This window comes from Rhopalosiphum maidis, chromosome 1 (genome assembly GCF_003676215.2).
Source record: "Rhopalosiphum maidis isolate BTI-1 chromosome 1, ASM367621v3, whole genome shotgun sequence".
Lineage (NCBI taxonomy): Eukaryota > Metazoa > Arthropoda > Insecta > Hemiptera > Aphididae > Rhopalosiphum > Rhopalosiphum maidis.
In genome coordinates this window covers 50,591,089-50,612,434 of record NC_040877.1, presented here as the reverse complement: position 1 = coordinate 50,612,434, position 21,346 = coordinate 50,591,089, and the positions used below count along the sequence as shown (strand labels likewise).

General features: G+C 27.9%; 1 protein-coding gene across 1 annotated transcript in view; it reads right to left on the bottom strand.

Annotated features, from left to right (window-relative positions):
* LOC113560999 (dopamine D2-like receptor) overlaps nt 1-21,346 on the bottom strand; it is a 249,554-nt gene that overhangs the window by 70,613 nt on the left and 157,595 nt on the right. The window contains exon 3 of the mRNA XM_026967162.1: nt 3,436-3,688. Coding sequence (XP_026822963.1) covers nt 3,436-3,688 — 253 coding nt within the window. The remainder of the gene's footprint in view (nt 1-3,435; nt 3,689-21,346) is intronic.

Sequence of the window (21,346 nt, the reverse complement as noted above, 5' to 3'; positions counted from 1 at the left end):
ATAATCGAATAATTTATTAAATGCCACTAGTATACCCGTGTCAGTTTCAATCGATGACGGCGTATTCGAGAATTATTCAGGAGGGTGACCTCGAAAATTAGGTTATTGGTCTACCCTAACAAATGACGCCACAATATCACGTTCAAGATTTTCAAGAACAGAAATTCAATACGCAGTAGTAATGTTCCAAACTCGTATCAAGATCTGAGTATGTACGTGTCATATTATTGAAAATATGTCTTCTCAACACTCGATTTCGTATTTAATGTCTGTACGTATCGATAAACATAGATTTCTGACATTTATCTTTGCAAATTTCGGTCAAGTAATTGTGTCGGTACCGATATCAAACGCTGCACGATTTTATATCATTTACGTTTCCAGCATCTTCGGTGACGATCGCGATGGTGGCCAGTGCGACGCTACGCGCGATGACGGACTAGTAATCTAATAGATTGCTACGAATTTTCAATTATACACGTCTTCTTCGTTACGGTAGTCGCAATGCTCTCGAGACGGTGAACATTATTTACGATTTAGAGTGGCGGTTTTTTGAATTGGCTATTGATATCTGGTTTAGCGGGCATCGAATTTCTCATATCTTCGACCTCGGCACTTGATCGTTGGCAGCGTTCTAATTCTCTGTACCGGCGTAGACGCGTCGACCACGATTGTGTCTGCGTAAAATATGTCTCCTGGACTTCGGCGGCATCCGATATAATATACAATATACATAATCAGTTAAAGTTATAGGCACGAGAGAAAGATATGAAAAACGATCACTCTGAGATAAACTATACGATGCCAAATAATATTATAATGTATACACTATACAGCTGTTGTTTTTAGTAGTACAGATTTCATTCTCATTAGGAAGTAACTTTGGTGGTTAACAGTCTTCGTTGTGTAGCCATACCTGTTTGTCACCCGCGTCGATTCCTTAGAAACGTGAATTGAGTACAGTGTTTTTCAATAATATTTGGGAGAATAAGATAAGATTTTACGTTAACCTGACAAAGTCAACTAATATTCCACATTCCCCATGATGTGCATTATCTACATTCAATATATTTTTGTTATTTTTTTATGAGCTAGATTTAAAACATTTTATCAACTTTAATCGATTTTATCGTACACTTGGCTAGTCAGTTAATAATAATAATATTTACGTGAAACATATTTTATATATTAATATATTATATTATATTATATATTTAACCAAAATATTTTATACTCTTAACAAGAGAAATATCATATAAAATTGAAACTATATTTGAATACTAAGTACATAATTTTCCTACTATCTATTGTTTATATTATATGGTTAATTTATATTAAAAAAAATATATTTATTGTTTGAGTACTACCATTAGGTATTATTTATTTATGCCATTTTTAACCGCTGAAAACCAGTATATTAGTATACAATTAGTGTTTTCGGCTTCATTTGTGAATAACTTCCAATAAATCGATTGTGTTCATATGTCTACCTTAATATATCACAAAAAAACAATATTATATGTTATATATATATTCTTTTTTGTAAGCAGATTACTATCCTCGGTGTAATTGTCTCGAAAGCATCTGTCATTTGGTGAATACGATTCATGGCAACTGTTCAGTCTATCGGTGAACTATATGTTGTTGTTTGTGGGTTTTATTAACTATTGCATGCAATCGTGTTTCTTACCTAAGTCACCGTATATAATAGGCCTATGTTGTCACTTAGCATTGACAAAAACTACAATTAAAAGGTGCCAACCATGGTTAATTTGTTGGGTGAAACCTATGTAACAGAAATTGTTTTTCACTATTAGATACGCTTTATATTTTAATTTAAGATAAAATATTGCACAAATGATTCAAAATGTTATTATAATAATATGTGAATCCACAAGTAAAAAAGTTTTTTCGACGTTTATTTGATTATTTTTAGCAAAATCATCGAGACAATTATTACACCAAATTACTATCGAATTTGTATACGCCGCACTTTTGCTGGCATTTTCAATAGGAGATCACTGTTATTCGGCATCAGTTGTGTGTTTTCCTGTCATATTTGTGAGACAAATTCTACAATACCGTACATAAACACCTATCAAAAACATCAAAAATGTATGTCAATCTTAAAACAATGTTCATTTCATTACGATTATTTCAGGTTTATAATGAATTAGTCCATTTTACTACCTTAGTTTGTATTGCAACATGACATTATAGCTCATCACGTCTAAAATGTAGGTATATTGCTATACTTTAAACAAAATAATTTATATTATTTAAAATTAAATTCAGGTCCTATACCTAAACTTATTCTGGCATTTAGAAACATTTTTAAAATCAATTTGCAATATCTAAGTTGTATAACCTTATTATGATCAAATTAATTTATCATAACTAAAATGGTCATGCATTTATTATAGTCATAAATTATCATGCAACGAAATAATACCTAATTGTATTCATATTTGATGTATATATATATTATGTTTATACCTAATTATAAATAAATTAAAAATTATAGTAAAATAAAGTTATTTAAAAAAAATATGCGACAAGGTAAACAGCAGTTATAATAATATGATCAATTCGAGTGTTAATGCTTTCCAAAAATGTTAAATCGTGGAAACTATAGTGTTAAACGAGATCAATTAATACATAAAGCGATACCCAAATCCTGATTTTTAGAATTTTTAATCTTACCTTAAGACAATAGTTATCTTATATTCAGATTGTATGGTGTTTAAGAATGTCCAGATGTTATGTGTTGATACATTTTTATTAAGCTTAAATACATTTAGTTATAACTGGCCACCTATTAGTGAATAGATTGAATATTATTATAGTAAATTATTTACAATAGTATTTTATAATGTTTATTATATTATATACAAATTTTCTGAAGTAAATATGTTTTATTATAGTTAGGTATCGATTCAGAAACTACTTGTTCAAACTTCAATTTGGATACCTACAGAAAAATTCCAATAACCAGAATTCGAATAAACGCATAATAATATATGAGTAGTTGTAAATATTGGTGGATAATGATCACGAGTCGATGAATCACCCTGTAAATCTGAATCGCCCGCAGCCTCGGTCCCAGGATACCCTCGTACCTGCCTGTTATATTATCGTTGCAAATTACAATAACACGACAAATATTTCTATATATTATTATAAAATATACATATCATATTATACGTATACAGTTTTACACACCACAGATGACGACCGAGTAACTACGATATTAATTCACCGGGTGCCGCCGAAAGGCGTAACAATCTAGAGACCCGTGTAACGGGGCAAATCATATTATATTGTGCGTGTACACTTACACAATACACCGATACTTATACTCATTTATTGTAATAATATATACATTTATATATATTTTTATATATATACATACGTATAATATATGATCGGGCTTACCTTGAATATGTTCCAATAGAGAAATACCATTATGATGCACGGTATGTAGAACGAGGAGAGGGACGAGTAAATGACGAAATTCGAGTTGTAAAAAACACAGAGGTCCGGCTCCCGGTCCGGCGTGTTGTTCAGCCCCAGCACAATGGGACTGCCAATTGCCGCGCTGATGGCCCACACCAGTACGATTGTCAGCCACACTCGCCGATTGTTTTTGTGCTTCGCGTATTTTATTGGCTGCGTGACCGCAATGTACCTGCGAACACACACACACACACACGCACGCACACACGCACACACACATACATTAAACGATAAATTATAATATTATTATTATCGGTTCTTCCGCCGCCGCTCTCGCAACACATCGCACAGTATCATAATAATAATATTATTATTATTATATAACCGCTGTGTGGTACGCACATCCGGTCCGAATGGCGTTTTGTTCCGGTGTACGAGCGACGGTGGCGGTGGCGGTGGACATAAAACTATAATAATATAATAATATCAATACGGGAATAACATACTACGCGATGATGATAATATTATTGCAGTTTACGTACACGGTGACATTATTATTATATTTATTTATTATGTCATCGCGGCTGCAGCTATCCGCGGAACTGACAATCATCAAACGTAGATATTAACCGTAATAATTATTTGGCGCGCGCGTGCTTGGTATTAACTTGAGTTTTATTTTAGTTAGTTCGCATGGATGACGTGATGTATCTATTGCTGTTATTTCAACGGAAACGAGGTCGATTTTGTGTACGATGTGTTTTCAATTATTATTTTGCGCCTTTGCGGTGACCTACACGTGGGTTTCATAGCTCTATATACTTAAATATAAAATGTTTTGTGATATTTTCGATATTATAAAAGAGTCGGCGTAGAACTGTGAGAGGAGAAAACATCAATTTTATCACAGTATAAATGGTCCAGACCTTGAAAAAGTCATTCGTAGACTTCTCAAAATCAAACTTTTTTTTTTTATATATATAGTTCGATAGCTTTTCCATTTACTTCAGTGATTTTATTAAATGTTACATTACTTCCATATGTACTAAGATTTTATTTTTAAATTTACTTTCTGATTCAAGTACCTACAACAAACAAATTTTAGCTACATTGGTAGGACGAGATGGCGTGTGAGGAGTGAGCTCCATGTGATTCAACTTTACTGTAAGAGTTCAATGCTTTTATTATACCATACGAACTTAAATCATTTTTTTTTTTTTTTAATGGGTACTTATACAAAAATGAATAAATAAATATTAAGTTTTAAAATATAATCTAATTTAATTATTATAATTTGTAATATGTATTAAAATAACAAATTATAATTTATAAATTTTTTTTATTATTATGAACCTTTTGCAGCTCACATAGTGAATGCATCAAAACATATTATTATTTTTTTAATTATGTTTGACTAGGGCCTAAATATTATAAATTCATTTTGACGTTAAAATTACATAAAAAATATGTCAAAATAAATAATTGGACATTGCAACATTAATTCGAATAAGTATTACAAACCTTTTTTTAAATATAAACGTGAAATGGAATTTATTTGCTCATGATGAAACCAAAATTGTAAATGGTCTTATAGTAACAATATTATAAGAAAGTCAAATAGTCAGTAATCTACAACAATTTTTCTAATCCTATCTTATAAATAAGCTTTATAATATGATCGTCGAAATGATTTCGAAATAAAGTTCAAGTTTATCAAACATAAATATATCTAATAAATAGGGTACATAATTCGTTAAAAGTTGTGGTAGTGCAGTCTGATATAAATGTATATTGTATTTTAAGCATAACATTAATATATTGTACATATTTGTATACAATTAAATGGTACGATTTCCGTAAGACAACGGATATAATGTTATAACGTCGGTACGGCTAGTAGGTCGGAACCGCGACAGGCTATTTATTAGAATAACGCATCGACTATCACCGTATAATGAGACTATTTAAGCCTTACAATCGACTGTGCCGGTCATCATTTTATGCCACAACGTCAAGTCGTATTATACACACACGCGCGCGCGCACGCAAGCCAATTGGTGATGGTGGTGCTCAGAGTCTGATTAAAATACATTAGGGGCAAGTTCGCAAGACAACTTGTGGCTCTTGTGAATTTATCAAAATGAGAGTGTACCTAAACATAACAAAACATCTCCGAAACGTCTGAACTTAAGCCAACGTAGGTAAAAATAATATTTAAAAAAAGAGTCTAATACGCGTTCAACCAAATGTTTACGAGTATCTGTTGTTTTTGACCGGATCGCATTTATATATTGTACGCGAAGTATAAATACGATGGTATATTATATTGTATGCGATCTCGTATACGTCCCGCCGTGATTAATAGTGACGACGCAACGACGTCAACTATATAGTTGAAAATTTACAGTTTACCGACCGTTGCGAAACGACATCGACAGCGTGACATCAAACCGAAGCAGCAGGCTTTGTAGCCGTTCACAGTGGTTTATACAAGAGCCAAATCCCCCGCACCCATTGCACGAATAATAAATAAAATTAAATGTTATACACGAGACTACGAACAATCACAAAAATATCGTAACTCAGCATTTCCGAAAGCCGTGTTTAACGTTTATTGAACATTAACCGTATCTTGTGAGAGAACCCATAATATTGTGTAATTTTTTTGTTTTTTTTTATCACTGCCAAACACGTCTCAATAATTTAAAAATGAAGTCTATGCCAATGACTATTTGACCATCTGTTAGGTTATGGTTAGGCGCAGAATAATAACGATAAATTCGGTTTGGTCGAGAATTTATCGATAAACAACGTGAAAATCAAACAAAGCGTATATCTGTATGATATTTATATTATTTGCATATTTAACGTGTGTGTATAATATGTGAATTATTATTATAGAAACGCACATCGGTGGAATTTCCATGTATTCTTTGCGGTACTATTAACTGTGGTATAATAACCATCAGGGCACCTGGCGCGCGTATCATTCGATTTTTAATACCTCTCAATAATCAATTAAATAATGTTTCAATCAAAATTGTACTATTTTTCAATTTGTTCTTCTTACTGACGCATACACATATTATATTATAGTAACTAAAGTTATTCGCTTCTGTTGGTGTATTTTTAAGCATCGCTCGGATCAACTCATATTTCTTGTATACTTTTTTTTATATTTTATAACTCAAAGGCTTTTATGCATTTTGAGAAATGTTGATTTTATATAACGAGTTTTTCTAAAGAAAATACGTTTCTTTGTGTAAAATAATACATGAAATAGGTATACAGCTATAATATATAACAAATATGATACACGCGCAGCAGAATATTACAAAGTACACAGTTTTAAATATTTATCGATAGTTTAATTTTATGAGTACCTATACACTGAAAATATAGTATAAATAATGTGTATCGTATAATATAATTTTATATTTAACCAATACAAGTAATAAGGATAGTAGCAATAATATAATTTATAAGTACCTATATAGTACATACTACATATACTAACATATTATATTTTGAATATAAATTATATTTATAATCTACATTAGCCACAAGGTGTAAAATAGCAAGTAAATTTACCAATTCAATAATAATATTTATAAAACACATTGTTTACTATCAACATAAAAAAAATCTAATTCAATTTAAAAAGAAAAATTGTGAATAATATGATGTATAATAAGGATGTTTATTTGATTTATTATATTCAACTAGAATCTTTAAGTACTAAATTTAAATGTATTATTTTACTAATATCATTTGTATTTCAATAAATAGTAAAGTATTTACTACTTCATGTCTACTAATTTTTATGCTATTTAATAATATTAAAATTATGCTTTATGTATATAATTATTATAATATTTTTACTTTATACTTTGCAAATTTTTATTTCATCATGTCCTCTGATGCTATTGTGCAATACAAATATAAAACTTATACTAAATATCAATATGATTCATAATAAGTATTTTATTATAAACAACTTAAATAACTTTATTTTATTTACTTTTAATTTTCTGATATTAATTTATCAACTCAGATTTTTGTTTTATACCTATCATATAAATTACTTATATTTTGATATATTAAATTTGTGTGAACATATCTTAAAATAATCGTATCGATAATTTATCAGAATTTATTCTTGAATATAAACAATTTTTTATAAGAGATATTCAAATACTATAGACAAATAATATCAATAAACTATTTAATATTTTAAAGCAGATAGAACATGTTTTTCACTCATTATCATTATAAGTATCTTTTAATCTCTTGTTTGTAAAAACTGTTTAAAAAAGTAAACTTAAAAAATACATATTTTTCAGTTCAAAGTTTTATTTTAAATACACCGTGACATATATGAAATAATACTTTCAACTTATACTTAAAAATCTTACTATCAATGATTTCATTCAGAAACTAGCAATATTTTTCTACAATTATCTCCTCAATTCGGATGACGCATATACTACTTAAAATTAAAAACACATATAAACGAGAGGTGTGAAAATCCTTAAGCTCATACCCATCATAGAAAAATTAAATAAATCAAAAAAATAGTTCTAGAATTTATATATCTTAGATCTCTATCTACATTTTAACACAATTATTTTAATTTTATACTCAACACCTGTATCGTTATATGTAGCATATTATCCATAAAGCTACTTTAGTAAAGTTTTAAACAAACACAATGTTTGGTGACCCATTATCAGTATAACTTGATTGAATAACAGTAAAATAATGAAAAATAGAGTAAGTATATAATGAATAATTATTATACAAGAACATTATTAGTGTTAGTAAATAACATAATGACAAACATAAACGTTTCCACATGACCACACGTCCAAGAAAAATTAATTTTCATCAACTGTCAGTATAGGTTTAAGAATTTAATATTTTAAACGAGTATACTAATTATATTTTATAGTCTCAAACGATCAACAGGATTGTGAAGAAAAAACAGAAGTTTAGAAAATACTCGCTCGGACAGATAAAATGAACCTAAAGAACGAAATCGATTAAACAAGCACGAAATTAATTTATGGTACACGACGGTATCTCTCGATGTGGACAGATGATACGATTGAATAAGAAAAAAACTACCAACGTTCCGGTATGTATAGTTTTTTTTTGTTCTTTATCGTCTTTCCCCTTCACTCGCGCCGATCGCTTCTGGAAACCAATTACCTACGCAGTTGAATATTGACGTGGTAAACACGTCGGCTTATATAATTTAAGAGGTATGAACGGGCGAATTCCTTTTTTCCGGATATCGTAACGGCGATTCTCGCTCCCAGCCTCCCCCCCACTCAACCGCCACCACCGCGGTTACCGCCGCAGCCACCTTCACCGCCGGTGGCACCACCACATCCCTTGCAAATCAGAAATGACACTTCGGGGACACACTCATGTTTACAACGGAGGTGAATTAATCATTTCAAAGTGACATTTTTAATATTTAATAATGCACGAATAATATTATACGGCGCCGCCATGGGCAAATGAATGGATGATGTGCCACGCGCAGTGTCAAGATATGAGGGGAAAAGCTCATCTCGCACCATTAACATTCGCGCGCACAAGCGCAAAGGCGGCTGTGGAAGCGACACGAGATAAGTCGTCAACGTCACACACTGGTTTTTTTCTTTTCCAGCTCAGGAATTATCCACGAACAACATACCGAACAAGACGGTCGCAGAAATAATGAAAACGTAATAAAACATATTAATTGCTTCACATTGCGCTAAGATAATATTATAATATTACAAAGTTTCTTTTTTTTTTCGCATATCGCAATTCAACTCACTGACGGTCGTCAAATAAACGGCACGTGGCGCGAATAACGTCCTACTCAATAGTAAAATATTCGTAAAAATATATTTTTCTAACGAATTATTTGCGTTCAGTGTATTTTAATATTATAATCTTTCGTTTTCGTATTGTATTACATGTAATATTATTATTGAACGACAATGACGTGATGACGAATAAACGATGAGACAATTATATGTAGTATGCACGTGCATAAAATATTTATAGGTACGCGTGGCGGCGGCGCGGAGCGTAGGTATACTCGTTTAGAATATAATAATAATATCCGTAGTAAAGTATGGAGGATTTATGTCTCAGATTCGTTTGACAAAACGGGTAGTGTTGTTATAATAACGTCATGTTACATGTTATTATGTGTGCGAGCGCCTATGTCTAAATAGCGAATAATAAAAAAACGACTTGACGGACTTCCGTGATGTACGACCCGGTTACATGGATCGGACATATTGGAAAACGTATACGCGGAGTGCGCCTACCCCGCGGTCGAAGTTTGGTATGACGTCCGCGGCGATTTTCACCAGGAAAATTATCTTCAAAACGAAATTGTCACGAATCGAATGAACGGCTACGTAGTATTTATATTACTTACTCCAAACCCCGAAATATTATCGAACGTCTGAGTTGTAACAAACTAATAAATGATCCAAAACGAATGGTGCACGCGTATATCGTTCTATACATTATATATTGTACCTAGGTATAATATTGCAATAGGTATTATAATTAAAATGTAATTATTTTATATAATTGTTTATGCTTCTTTTATATTATATATAATATATACTATTTTAGTATATATTATTATAATTAACGGGGTACTGGTCATCTAATCCTTATTTTTTAACGTGCAACTGAGGTCCGGTAGTACAATTATTGTTAATTATATTTATGCCTATAGTTTTTAATTTATGCAATATATATATATATATATATATTTATATATAATATAAGTATGGATAAATGTATAATAATATACGAGATTATGAAAAATAATAAAAACCTTAAGTTTATAATTAAAAATTAATAGCGTTTTAGGCTGATAAAACTTTTAATAAACGACTGTAGCAATGGATTTTTTTTAATTGATATACATTCACGTATATTAATTAACCCGGAGGTAAACGTATAAAATATGTACATGCAGCATAAAAAAAAATAACTAATAAGTATAATATAGTTAACTATAAGAAATTAAATTTATAAATCAACCAACTTTTTTTAATCCGAAGTATTTTGTGGAATATGCTTCTTTTTTAAATATCGCATTAAATTATCTTTCGTAATATGGTACACATTTACTGTAACTGTAATTTTAGTTTAATAATAACTAATTAGTTATATCTTAAGTATTTAAATATTAAACACAAATAAAAGATCATTTATTTTATCGTTATTGAAATTATACTTGAAATATTAAAACAAACTCGTTGAAGCAATAAATTATGAATATTACTGTACAAACTACAAACTACAAAGTATTACAAAGTAATAAATAAGTAAAATACGATTTAAAAATACGTAAAATCAACAATTAAAGATAAATACAACAAAGCAACTTTAAAAAAAAAAAAATTGTTGATTTCATGTTATTTTTATATGTGAGTAAATCAAATATAAGATATTAATTGTTTAAATTAAAACGAGATCACTACTATAATACTACACATATATTATAGAATTTCAGTTTTCTCATAATATAAAATTATCATGAGTCATGACTAACAATAATTACGATTACTATATTATCCTCAAATCTTATATCATAAATTAGTTCATTTCAAACCTCAGTATATAATATATCGAAAATCGCTGATTATAAATTATAACAGTATAACACCCCCGGTGGAGTATAAAAGGGACTATCTGAAGTAAGATTTATTTACAAACTTATTGTTCATCATAATTGATCGGGATATGTTTTAACAGTAACCTATGTATTACATTTTGGTAATAAATAAATAAATTTACACAATCGCAATATATTTAAGCTCTATCTACACAAAAATATATCATTAAACAAATTTAACAAGTATTTTCTTCATTAAAATAGATTGACCACAAATTCAAAATCCATTTAATGTTTTATTGTTAAATTAATGTAAAACTTGTTAAATCGTTTAAAATTTTATAGTTTAAGTAAGGTTTAGTATAACAAATTTTAGAACAATATCTTTGTTTTATTTTTGTAACCGTTAAATTTCACTATTTTTATTTTTATTACACGAGTCGTGTAATACGACGATCACTTTGTAGGAATAGTTATTCTATTTGATATAAATTATTAGTAAGTATTAGTATGTCTGGTCATTAATTAAGATGTTTCTTGCAGAAATTTACCAGAATGTTGAATCACCTTTATATATTCGTTATACCTTTTTATTTTTATAATTTTAAATTATCACTGACTAACTATCTACTGTGCATTAATATTATTGAACAATTAATCTGAAAACTTATGATTAATTTATAATTAGGAATTTATTACAAATATATCTATGTGTAGTAAATATATATACAAAATGATTTATTAACAATTGTGTGAATATTTTGTGGTGGCCTAGATACCTGGACAAATTCCAATGCTTTACTACAATAAAGTAACTAAAATTAGTGAATCACGTATTTACAATTCTAGCATAATGCAATTAACAGTATCCTTTGTTGTAATAGTTACATTGATCATTGATAGTACTGTGGGTAAAATTTGATATTGTTCCTATAACGCAGAGAGATGGTGAATGTATTGTATAATATTATAATGTTTCAGTACCTATAATCATTTTTAATTATATGATATTATGATTTTCACAATTTGTTATTAATGAACATCGAAAACTAACTAATAAGTTAATAAGGCAAAGCTTGCGTATTGTTATCAAAATATTTGAACTTTAACAGTGTTGTATTTTTTCATTTAAATTTTATTTTATATGTTATTAAAATAACTCATGTGGTTAGACATAGAGTTAAATAGGTATACTCTAATCATAATACTGTATATACAAGCTATGAACGGGAAACATGTTACGATAAGCCCGATGGTTAAATACAACTGCACAAGGTGCCCCCCATGAGGATTGACTAATTTAAAATGGTAGGGTAGTGCACGGTTCATTAATTTATAATTATATATATTTTATCCAATAGCTTATATAGCGATATCGAAATGTGTGTATTAAACAATAATGTGGAAACATACAGTTGTTTTAACAAATTAAAATTAAATATTATGTAGTATATCGAAAAACTTAATAACTAAAAAATAAAGTATTAAATATTTTAAGTATTATGGACATCGACCAGTTAAATTCACCATAAGTTCTAATATGATATTAGTATTTATAATCAATGGAATTACTATTAAGTATACATGACACTTTTTTCATGCATTCCCAAATTATTTGATTACTTTTATGTGCCACCAATCCAATAGTTTAGAAATAATTAATTTTATTGATAATGAAATAGGTAAATACCAATTCGGTATCTCAATAAAATTTAACCTACAACTATTTACGGCACCGTATTAATATTAATATATTTTAACATATTATAGAATATGTCTTTTTGCATTTGCATTTGCATTTCTTTTTTTTTAGATGGTCGTAGATTATTCAAAAGATACCAAGATATAAAATAAGATATAAAATTTGTTTCATGAAAATTGAAATTAAATACAAAGTTTTACTTTGCATATTTTTACATATTATGTTATATTTTTAGGAAAAGTGCATATTTGAAAACTTTTTAGCATATTAGTGCACTTTTTTGAATTTTATTATTTTTATGAAAGCATAATCATTAATTTACGATCAATATCATATTTGGATAACATATTATTAGGAAATAAATATTTTCCAAAATAAATTTTCTTTACCTGAGAAGTATCTTTATCGATTAATAATGGACATTGATATCAACAATTATTGAACGGTTAGAAACTTTTTGAAGATTCAAAGATTTTTTGAAGATTTTTTTTATATATCAAACGTACGATTAAAAATTAATAGTTACATGTTCGAGCATACTATCATGGAGATCCTTACTTTTATTTTAGTCCGATGAGAGGCGGAAATATTCCTAGTTATTTAGCTACATATTTTTATTTTTTTTTTTTAAATAATTTTATTTTGTTTAAAAATATATAAAATAATAGAGATAATAATCAATTTATATCTGAGTTAACTTAAGTTCCACAATTATCAATTCATAAATAAATTGTTTTTGACGTTTTACAATTTTTTATGTAGTATGAGTTTTTTCCAAATAAAAAAATTGTAACTGCATAGCTTCAAGCATATTTAGGTAATTTTGATTGTATATGTTAAGGTATCTTTTTCCTATTACTCCTCATACATTTTATAAATAATTGTTTCTATTGATAATTTTGCTAAAGAAAAAATGTGTATACACTCTTTCATCATATGCAGTCATGCAGAATCCAGATAAGAACTAATTTTATCTATGCCCATTACTCCATAGCAGATAATTTGTTTAAAAACTTTAGAATGTAAAATTCATTAATTATAAAACATTTTATAAGAAAGTAGTTACCAGCAGAGTAATATATGCATTATAAAATAACAATACATTTACTTTTAAAGAAAATCATAATTTTCACCAATGTTTATGTACTTAATAATAATAACAGTTAAATTAAGTATAATATTAACTTATAATAATTATTCTTAATTGAACTATAAAATTTCTCATGACACAGAAATATATCTTTATATTAATTACGAAACATCCAAAACCAAAATGATTTAATAATAAAATATGTAATACACGTGTATTTTGTTTTTTATTTCTTGGCTGTATAATTGCATATCGAGTTTAATGTCTTACAGAAAGAATAATCAGAATAGGTATCTGATTTATTTAACAAGAATTCGATGTAATTGTATTATATAACTACAATCTCAATTCAATTCTCTAAATGTAATATAATAAAAAAAGTAGGCACGTGCGTTTAATTAAGTTTCGTAAAATAGGTATTTTTTTGTGTTTTTCTTCTATCTTTATAGGACGGTTCAGATTTTAATTGAACTCTGTCGGAGATAACGGCGATATTTTTAATATATAAATATACATATATATATATATTTTTTTTTCTTTCTCGTGTTTTAAGTGGGCCACGTACACTTTTATATCGGACACTCAAGGGGATGTCTGCATTTTCCAGCCGTGTAAATTGATCGCAATAAGATTGTTGCCAGCCAGGACGCTACATAGTACACATACACGAGCCCCCGTACCCCTCCCGACGAAAACCCGACATATGAAGTTATATATTATTATTATGAAAAATTTGATACATGGCCTAGTGCTTAAGACCTCTGAGACACTGTGTCAACCATACACTGGAATGTACAGCAGTGGGTGGCGAAGAGCACGAGTGATTCGGTGGTGGTGAACAGAAGGAGGGGGTGAGAGAACTGTCGGAAAAAGTTATTTATTATAGTCTGGGTTGGCCATATAAAAAATGACTCCGTGACATCCATTGCTACTGAGTTTTCTCGATTAGCGAAAGAAACGCAAGTGAAAAATGTTTTCAATCTTTCCCTTTGCGACGACGACGACGACGACAACGGTGTATAATGATGATTATGCAAAATAAGAAGAGGCATTTATGACGGTATGCATAAATAACACCTCTTTTTTGGTCGTCCACTGCAAATGGGCCGCCCTCCCCGACCTCTATTTGCTTGCTATTGCAGCGCGGATCTGCGCCAAACGCCGATCATCTGGTCATCCGGTCGGTCAGTCCAGTACAAAATAAAAATCTTTAAAATGTCACTGTCCCACAGAGACAACCGTTGCAAATGTCCGCCACTAAGGAAGTCACATTATCATTATTATACAATAATACTGGCTATAAGCGAAATACTGCAGATGGTCATGCACCGTAAATGAAGCACAGGGTGTAATAATAATAAAAAAAAAAAAAAAAAGATAAAACTTTGTCCGGCGCCACAGGGCGCGGCCAGAATCAAACCCACTGTCTACGCGTGATGCGGTTAAATAAATTAAATTACACGTATTTAAATCGAATCGAATGTTCTTGTTCAGGTGTGTCAGCCGAGGGTTAAGGCGTGCGAACCGGCGGCGGCGGCGTACGTCGTTTATTTCGGACCTTAATTTAAATATTTAAATCGGTTTTTCGCGTGTTTTTTTTTAACTATATATCCTTGGCAACTTGGAGACCTGTCTACACAAACGCAACCGTTGCTGTGTAGGATGGTGGTCACGATTAAAAGCGATTTTCATGAAATAAATCTCATCCGGATTTCCCTTAAACCACCGTCTTCTTCTCGTCACTGTTATGTGCATAAACAATATAAATGCGTTAACCTCAAAATCCCTTGGCCTTAGTTCAATTTGTTACCACGAACGTATATATGTGTACGCGTGTATACGCATATATACATGTGTATAATGATACACATATTATGTATATAGTATATTTTTAGGTATATATATATATATATATATATATAAATATATTATATAATCGTTTAATTTTTTTTTCATCCGCCGGTTAAATGTGTACGATTATTTTTTTAATAGCGGCTAGGCCAGGGACAGGCGTAAAAAGTGTTTAAACCGACAGGTCGTTAAAATAAGATCAATTAGACTGAAAAACCAGACAACCTCATTTTCCAGCTCTAGCTTGAATTATTTATTTATATTAAACCAACGTATTTGTGCATTAAGAACGTTAATGATTGCTGAAATTAGTCGCGCTTTTCAGATTCTTTTTTATTTCGTATTTTTATTTTTGACCAAGTTGGAATAGTTAATATAATTACGAACTTTATAGAAGTATAATTTCAATTCGTTTAATCATTAACGTAATGATATTAAATGCATGATGTCTTCAATAAAGTTTCGTTTTTTTTTAGTTCCAATCGGTGTCACCGCATGCTTAACGTATTAAAAAAATTATAAATTTTTGACAAAAGTAAGTGTATATTATTGACGTATAAAATACTTGATGCTCGATTTATGTATTTAAATAAGTACAGTACACCATAATGATTCAAATGTTATCTTTATAATGTTGTATAGCTAATAATATAGATTTGAATAATTGGTGAAAATTTGGTTTTTATTTTCCCGCTATTTACAATATTCACCTCTATCAAAGTAAATAATTAATAGCTAATCAAATGCATATACATTATTTATTAATAATTCACGTTGTATAATAAATCCGTACGATATTATTCAAACCATATAGGTACATCGTATATTTTGATTCGTAAATTAACTGTTCGAAATATGATTTATAGACAATTATTAATTATTTATTCAATATTATTTTCGATATTATTACAAGTATTTTTACGAATCTGTTAAATATATTATAATATACATTTTATATTTTCCATGATAAACTATCTCTTACATTCTTTAAAATGTTTAATATCATTAAATCACTATGTTTGTAACTAAAAATCAATGGTTAATATCATAAATGATTTTCAATTTAAAATAAAATCCACCCCATTAAATTAATATATTATATTTCATAAAATCTTTTTCATATTTAAACAATTAGATTTGTAATTAAACGTGTTTTAGGATTTTATTAGGTTAATAGATCCAAAATTTATTTAGTATACTTACTAGATCTGTTTTGTAAACATCTTCTCCTTTTTGGGCTTCTGTAAGAATAATTTAAGTAGGTAGCATTACTGTTCTCCAATCGTCACGGTCGTGGAATCTCAGCTCATCACTTCTAACATAATATTGTTAGAATTTTTTTTGTTTTCCTTTCTGTCCATTGTTTTTTCTTCTGAGCCTTTTCCCCGACAATTCACTTATCTTACACACATAGTTTATAGATTTTTTTACACTGTTAAACTACTTGATTATTTGGATCTTAATATACCTTGTTATCAATAATACTTATTGTACTACTTAAGTGATTTATCTGAACCCTGAAGATTTCAATTTGCACAATGAAACCACATGTTTAATTTTCAGTCGAACAAAAGGCAACATAGAATGTATTTTATTACTTAATTCTCTAATAAGTATATAAAGTATTCTTGAATGATATTAGCTCTTTTCTAGTCATTGCATTGTGGGACATACACAATTATCAAAAATATCTACCAGATAATACTGTCTTATATGTATGTAACTAGATACATAAATATTCGACATAGTTTCAGTCATAGCTTTCAGTAATAGTCAATTCAAAACAAATTCTCTAACTTCTATATTTTTCTCGTAATTTAAAAGTCTTTCAATGAATTTTGTTTTTTCGTTGTTTATTTTTATGACAGTTAATTTTGAGTGTATTTACTTGTGTACTGTACAACTATTCCCAAACTGTTCAATCCATACTGTTACAATCATGCTGTTAGATATTTTCACGAACTAAATTCTTATACGATTGGACAAACATTTCTGGTCGAATACGTTTCATATTTTGAAATAACATAACATTTGTGAACATGTTATGTATCACTTGATTTTTATTTTCTACGTATATAGTGTTTGAATTGATTAAGTTTAGTGATATTACAATAATATTATAATATTCAATGCAGTAAAATATTTGAATACAATAAAATATTTTTTTTTTTTATTGATCTCGTAAAAACTATATTGACGTATCCACTCATATAACTAATACAATCAAACTATCGTGTGATAAATAAAAAATATTCACTTCAAACGTAGGTACACACTTTAAATATTATTAATATTAATGGCAGATCTCGCTTTGTAATTTTTTTAAAATTAATCCCGATTTGTATATGCTTGTAAAAAGCTTAAACAAATAAATCCAAACAGATAATACAACATTTTATTTAACAATTTTACATAAAGAAATAAAATATATCTATTTAAATCAATTTTTTCACTAATTAAATAAAGCCTTATAATTGTATTAAGCATTTCTATTAATTATCATACATGTAGTAGTACATTGTTAGTTAAATTTAAACATGTTGTATTATAAACATTTTAGTTAAATTAATTTACTATGATTGTTTAACATATTAAAATACTGTACAGTATTCAGTTGCTAACTAACCTTGTAAATCTTCATAAAGGAATGTACTAATTATGCTATACGATCATTTCGATAATTTAATATGTATACACATTTTAATCACGTCAATCCACAAAGGTAAATGTTAATATCAAATATCAGTATATTGTAATCAAACGAAGAAAGTACCAATATTATAATCAATGTATATTATTTCAAACATATTGGATTAAAATCACTTTAAATTTAAAATATATATATGTTTAATATAATCATAACTTGTTTACTTGTTTATAATGAAATTATACTTTTATATGTTTTTCAAATGTATCCACTTAGAGAAAGTATAAAGTATAATATACTATTGTAATTTAAAATTACTTCGATCATAAAATTATATGTTTGTTTGTATAACATCGGATCTGTTTTTGTTAATTAATTAATATTTTATTAAAATTATCTTTTTATCAATTTCTATCGTTTTTGAAAAAAAGAAAATTTTTTAATGTATTTTTTAAATGATTATGTAGAACTTTATAGTGTAAAATAATAATATAAATTATAATATTGAAACAGAATTATGCTTATATTATAGTGTCTGACACTTAGTATCACTTAAAGTGTTTTTTTTTTTTAATAAAAAGATTATCTGCAATATTATTTTATCATTTTTATGATTATTTAATGGAACGAAAATGATGGAATGACGTACGTGATAAAAAATCATATTTATCACTCTGAATTCATCCCTCAAGACATGCATTAAACTTAACGTCCCTCAACATTAAAAATGTATATAGGTACACATTTCTTTCTTGATACGGTTATTAAAATGTCAATACACAGCTCCTATCCACTACAAATGATATATTTTCTTCATAGTCATTCTAAATATCTAAAGTAATTTTAGCTAATTTAGTAAATTTACGTTTAAATATAATGTAATATACTTTTTTTATGTATATAGTGTATAATGCAATAACATTTGTTACCATTTATACAACAATTACTTACTATGGTAACGATGATGTACTATATAGATTCCATTTTGAAAATTATTAAATTGAATACATTGCATTTTGTTTCAATCAATTTGCAAAAGAGTTTCAATATTATGATAAGACTATAGAATTGTTAATATTTATATATATATTATATTATATGATGATACAATTTTGTATTAGTAAATTATATTTGATGTTATACGTTAGAGAGAAAATTCCTGTGTTTTATACATATTACTATAACTGAAAATTATAAAATAAAAATAGTATTAATTTGATATGATAAAATTAAAGTTTTTTTTAAAAATGTCAAATCATATTTGAACCGATTAGTTAAAACCTATTGGTTTTCATAACGTTTATTAGATGTGTATACTTCATCTCAGGACATTATGAGTATTAAGATCCATTGCATCATTAACTTAATTTGCATATTTGCATCCCAAGCATTTTTTCAATGATTAATTTTTATTTATTATGTTGAATGATAATCAAATGATAATCAAAAGACAAATGGTACTAGCAAAATATAACGCAGGGAATAATAGTTAAAAACAGTAAATAGTATCTTACTGATTTCAGAAGTGTCTAAAAGATTGACGATGTTCAGACCTAAATGTTTTGTTAGCATTCAGTTATAATCGACAATCGACATATATTAATATACGCGTTGTATACTAGGCAAGACATACTAAATTCACAACATAATAAACTATAAGCACTATACGATTTTAAATTAAATATATTTATTATATTATGAGTGAGGTTTTGAATGTATTAATTTTACAAAGATGTGGTTTTTTTTTTTTGTATGTGTAACACTAGTATGTACCTACACGAAGAGTAATTGAAAAATCATCGATTTTAAATTTTGAGTGTAATTTTGGACGGAAAATAAAATTTTTTTTTGTACCTCTTAAAACGAGACTTTTACGTAAATTCAATATTTTAATAAATATTATTGTTTTTTAACTATGGTCACCTTGAAACTTTTACGTTTTACATAATATATCATCATTAATTATTAAACAAAATGAAATTTTAAAAATGTGTAGATTGATTTAAGACATTACCAGCATATTTATACCATACAGAACTTATTTATACTACTTTACGGTAAGATGAAATTGACTCAAAAGTTAATAAAAATAATACAAAAATATGGTTTATATTAAGCTACATATATATATATATTATTTTAGTTGCATTAAAAATATATCATAAAATACGTATACTTGATGATATAGTCTGAAAGACTATTTTTGCTCTGAATAATATTTCGTATTTCGTATACACAGTACAACACACTGACATATTATCATTGAGTTCAAATTTAACATACCTTTAATAGTGAATCGCTCGATACCTTATGTACAGCAGAGCGGTACCCGCTCGCCTAATTTTTTAAAAATAATTAATTAATGTATACATTTATTAATATATTTATTTAGTAATTTTTTTTTTTTTTTTTGCTTTCCTTAGTTACATATTTTTATACCAAGAAATTTAAACCCACTATGGAACAAATAATTTTGGTTTTCTATTTGTCACTAAAAGATTTTAATCTATTTTAAATAGGATATTTATTTCTACATGGCTTTAAATTATCATCTGAAATAAATTCCATGTTATTGATCGTATGGTATTAAATCAATTATACTAAAATACAATGCAATATATTGCGTTAAATATTGTTTTTTGAGTAGTGTGCATCCTTTTTTTTTTTTTTTTTGCTAAAAATATTTTGTTTCTAGTGCAAAATTTTAAAATAATTGTCTTCTTGACTAGATAGTTTTTACAAGTAAATTATCAATATTCTCCATTTTTGGTTTTATGTTTATTAAAACATATTAATATCCAGTAAATCGTATCACTATTTTTATCAGCATTAGCATCTAATAATATTATGCATACATAAATATCATCAATGTTTTAATCAATATTACATTATTTTTGATTAAAATATAATTATAAAAATATTTTATTTAAATTTACAAACTATAATATCTATTTAACT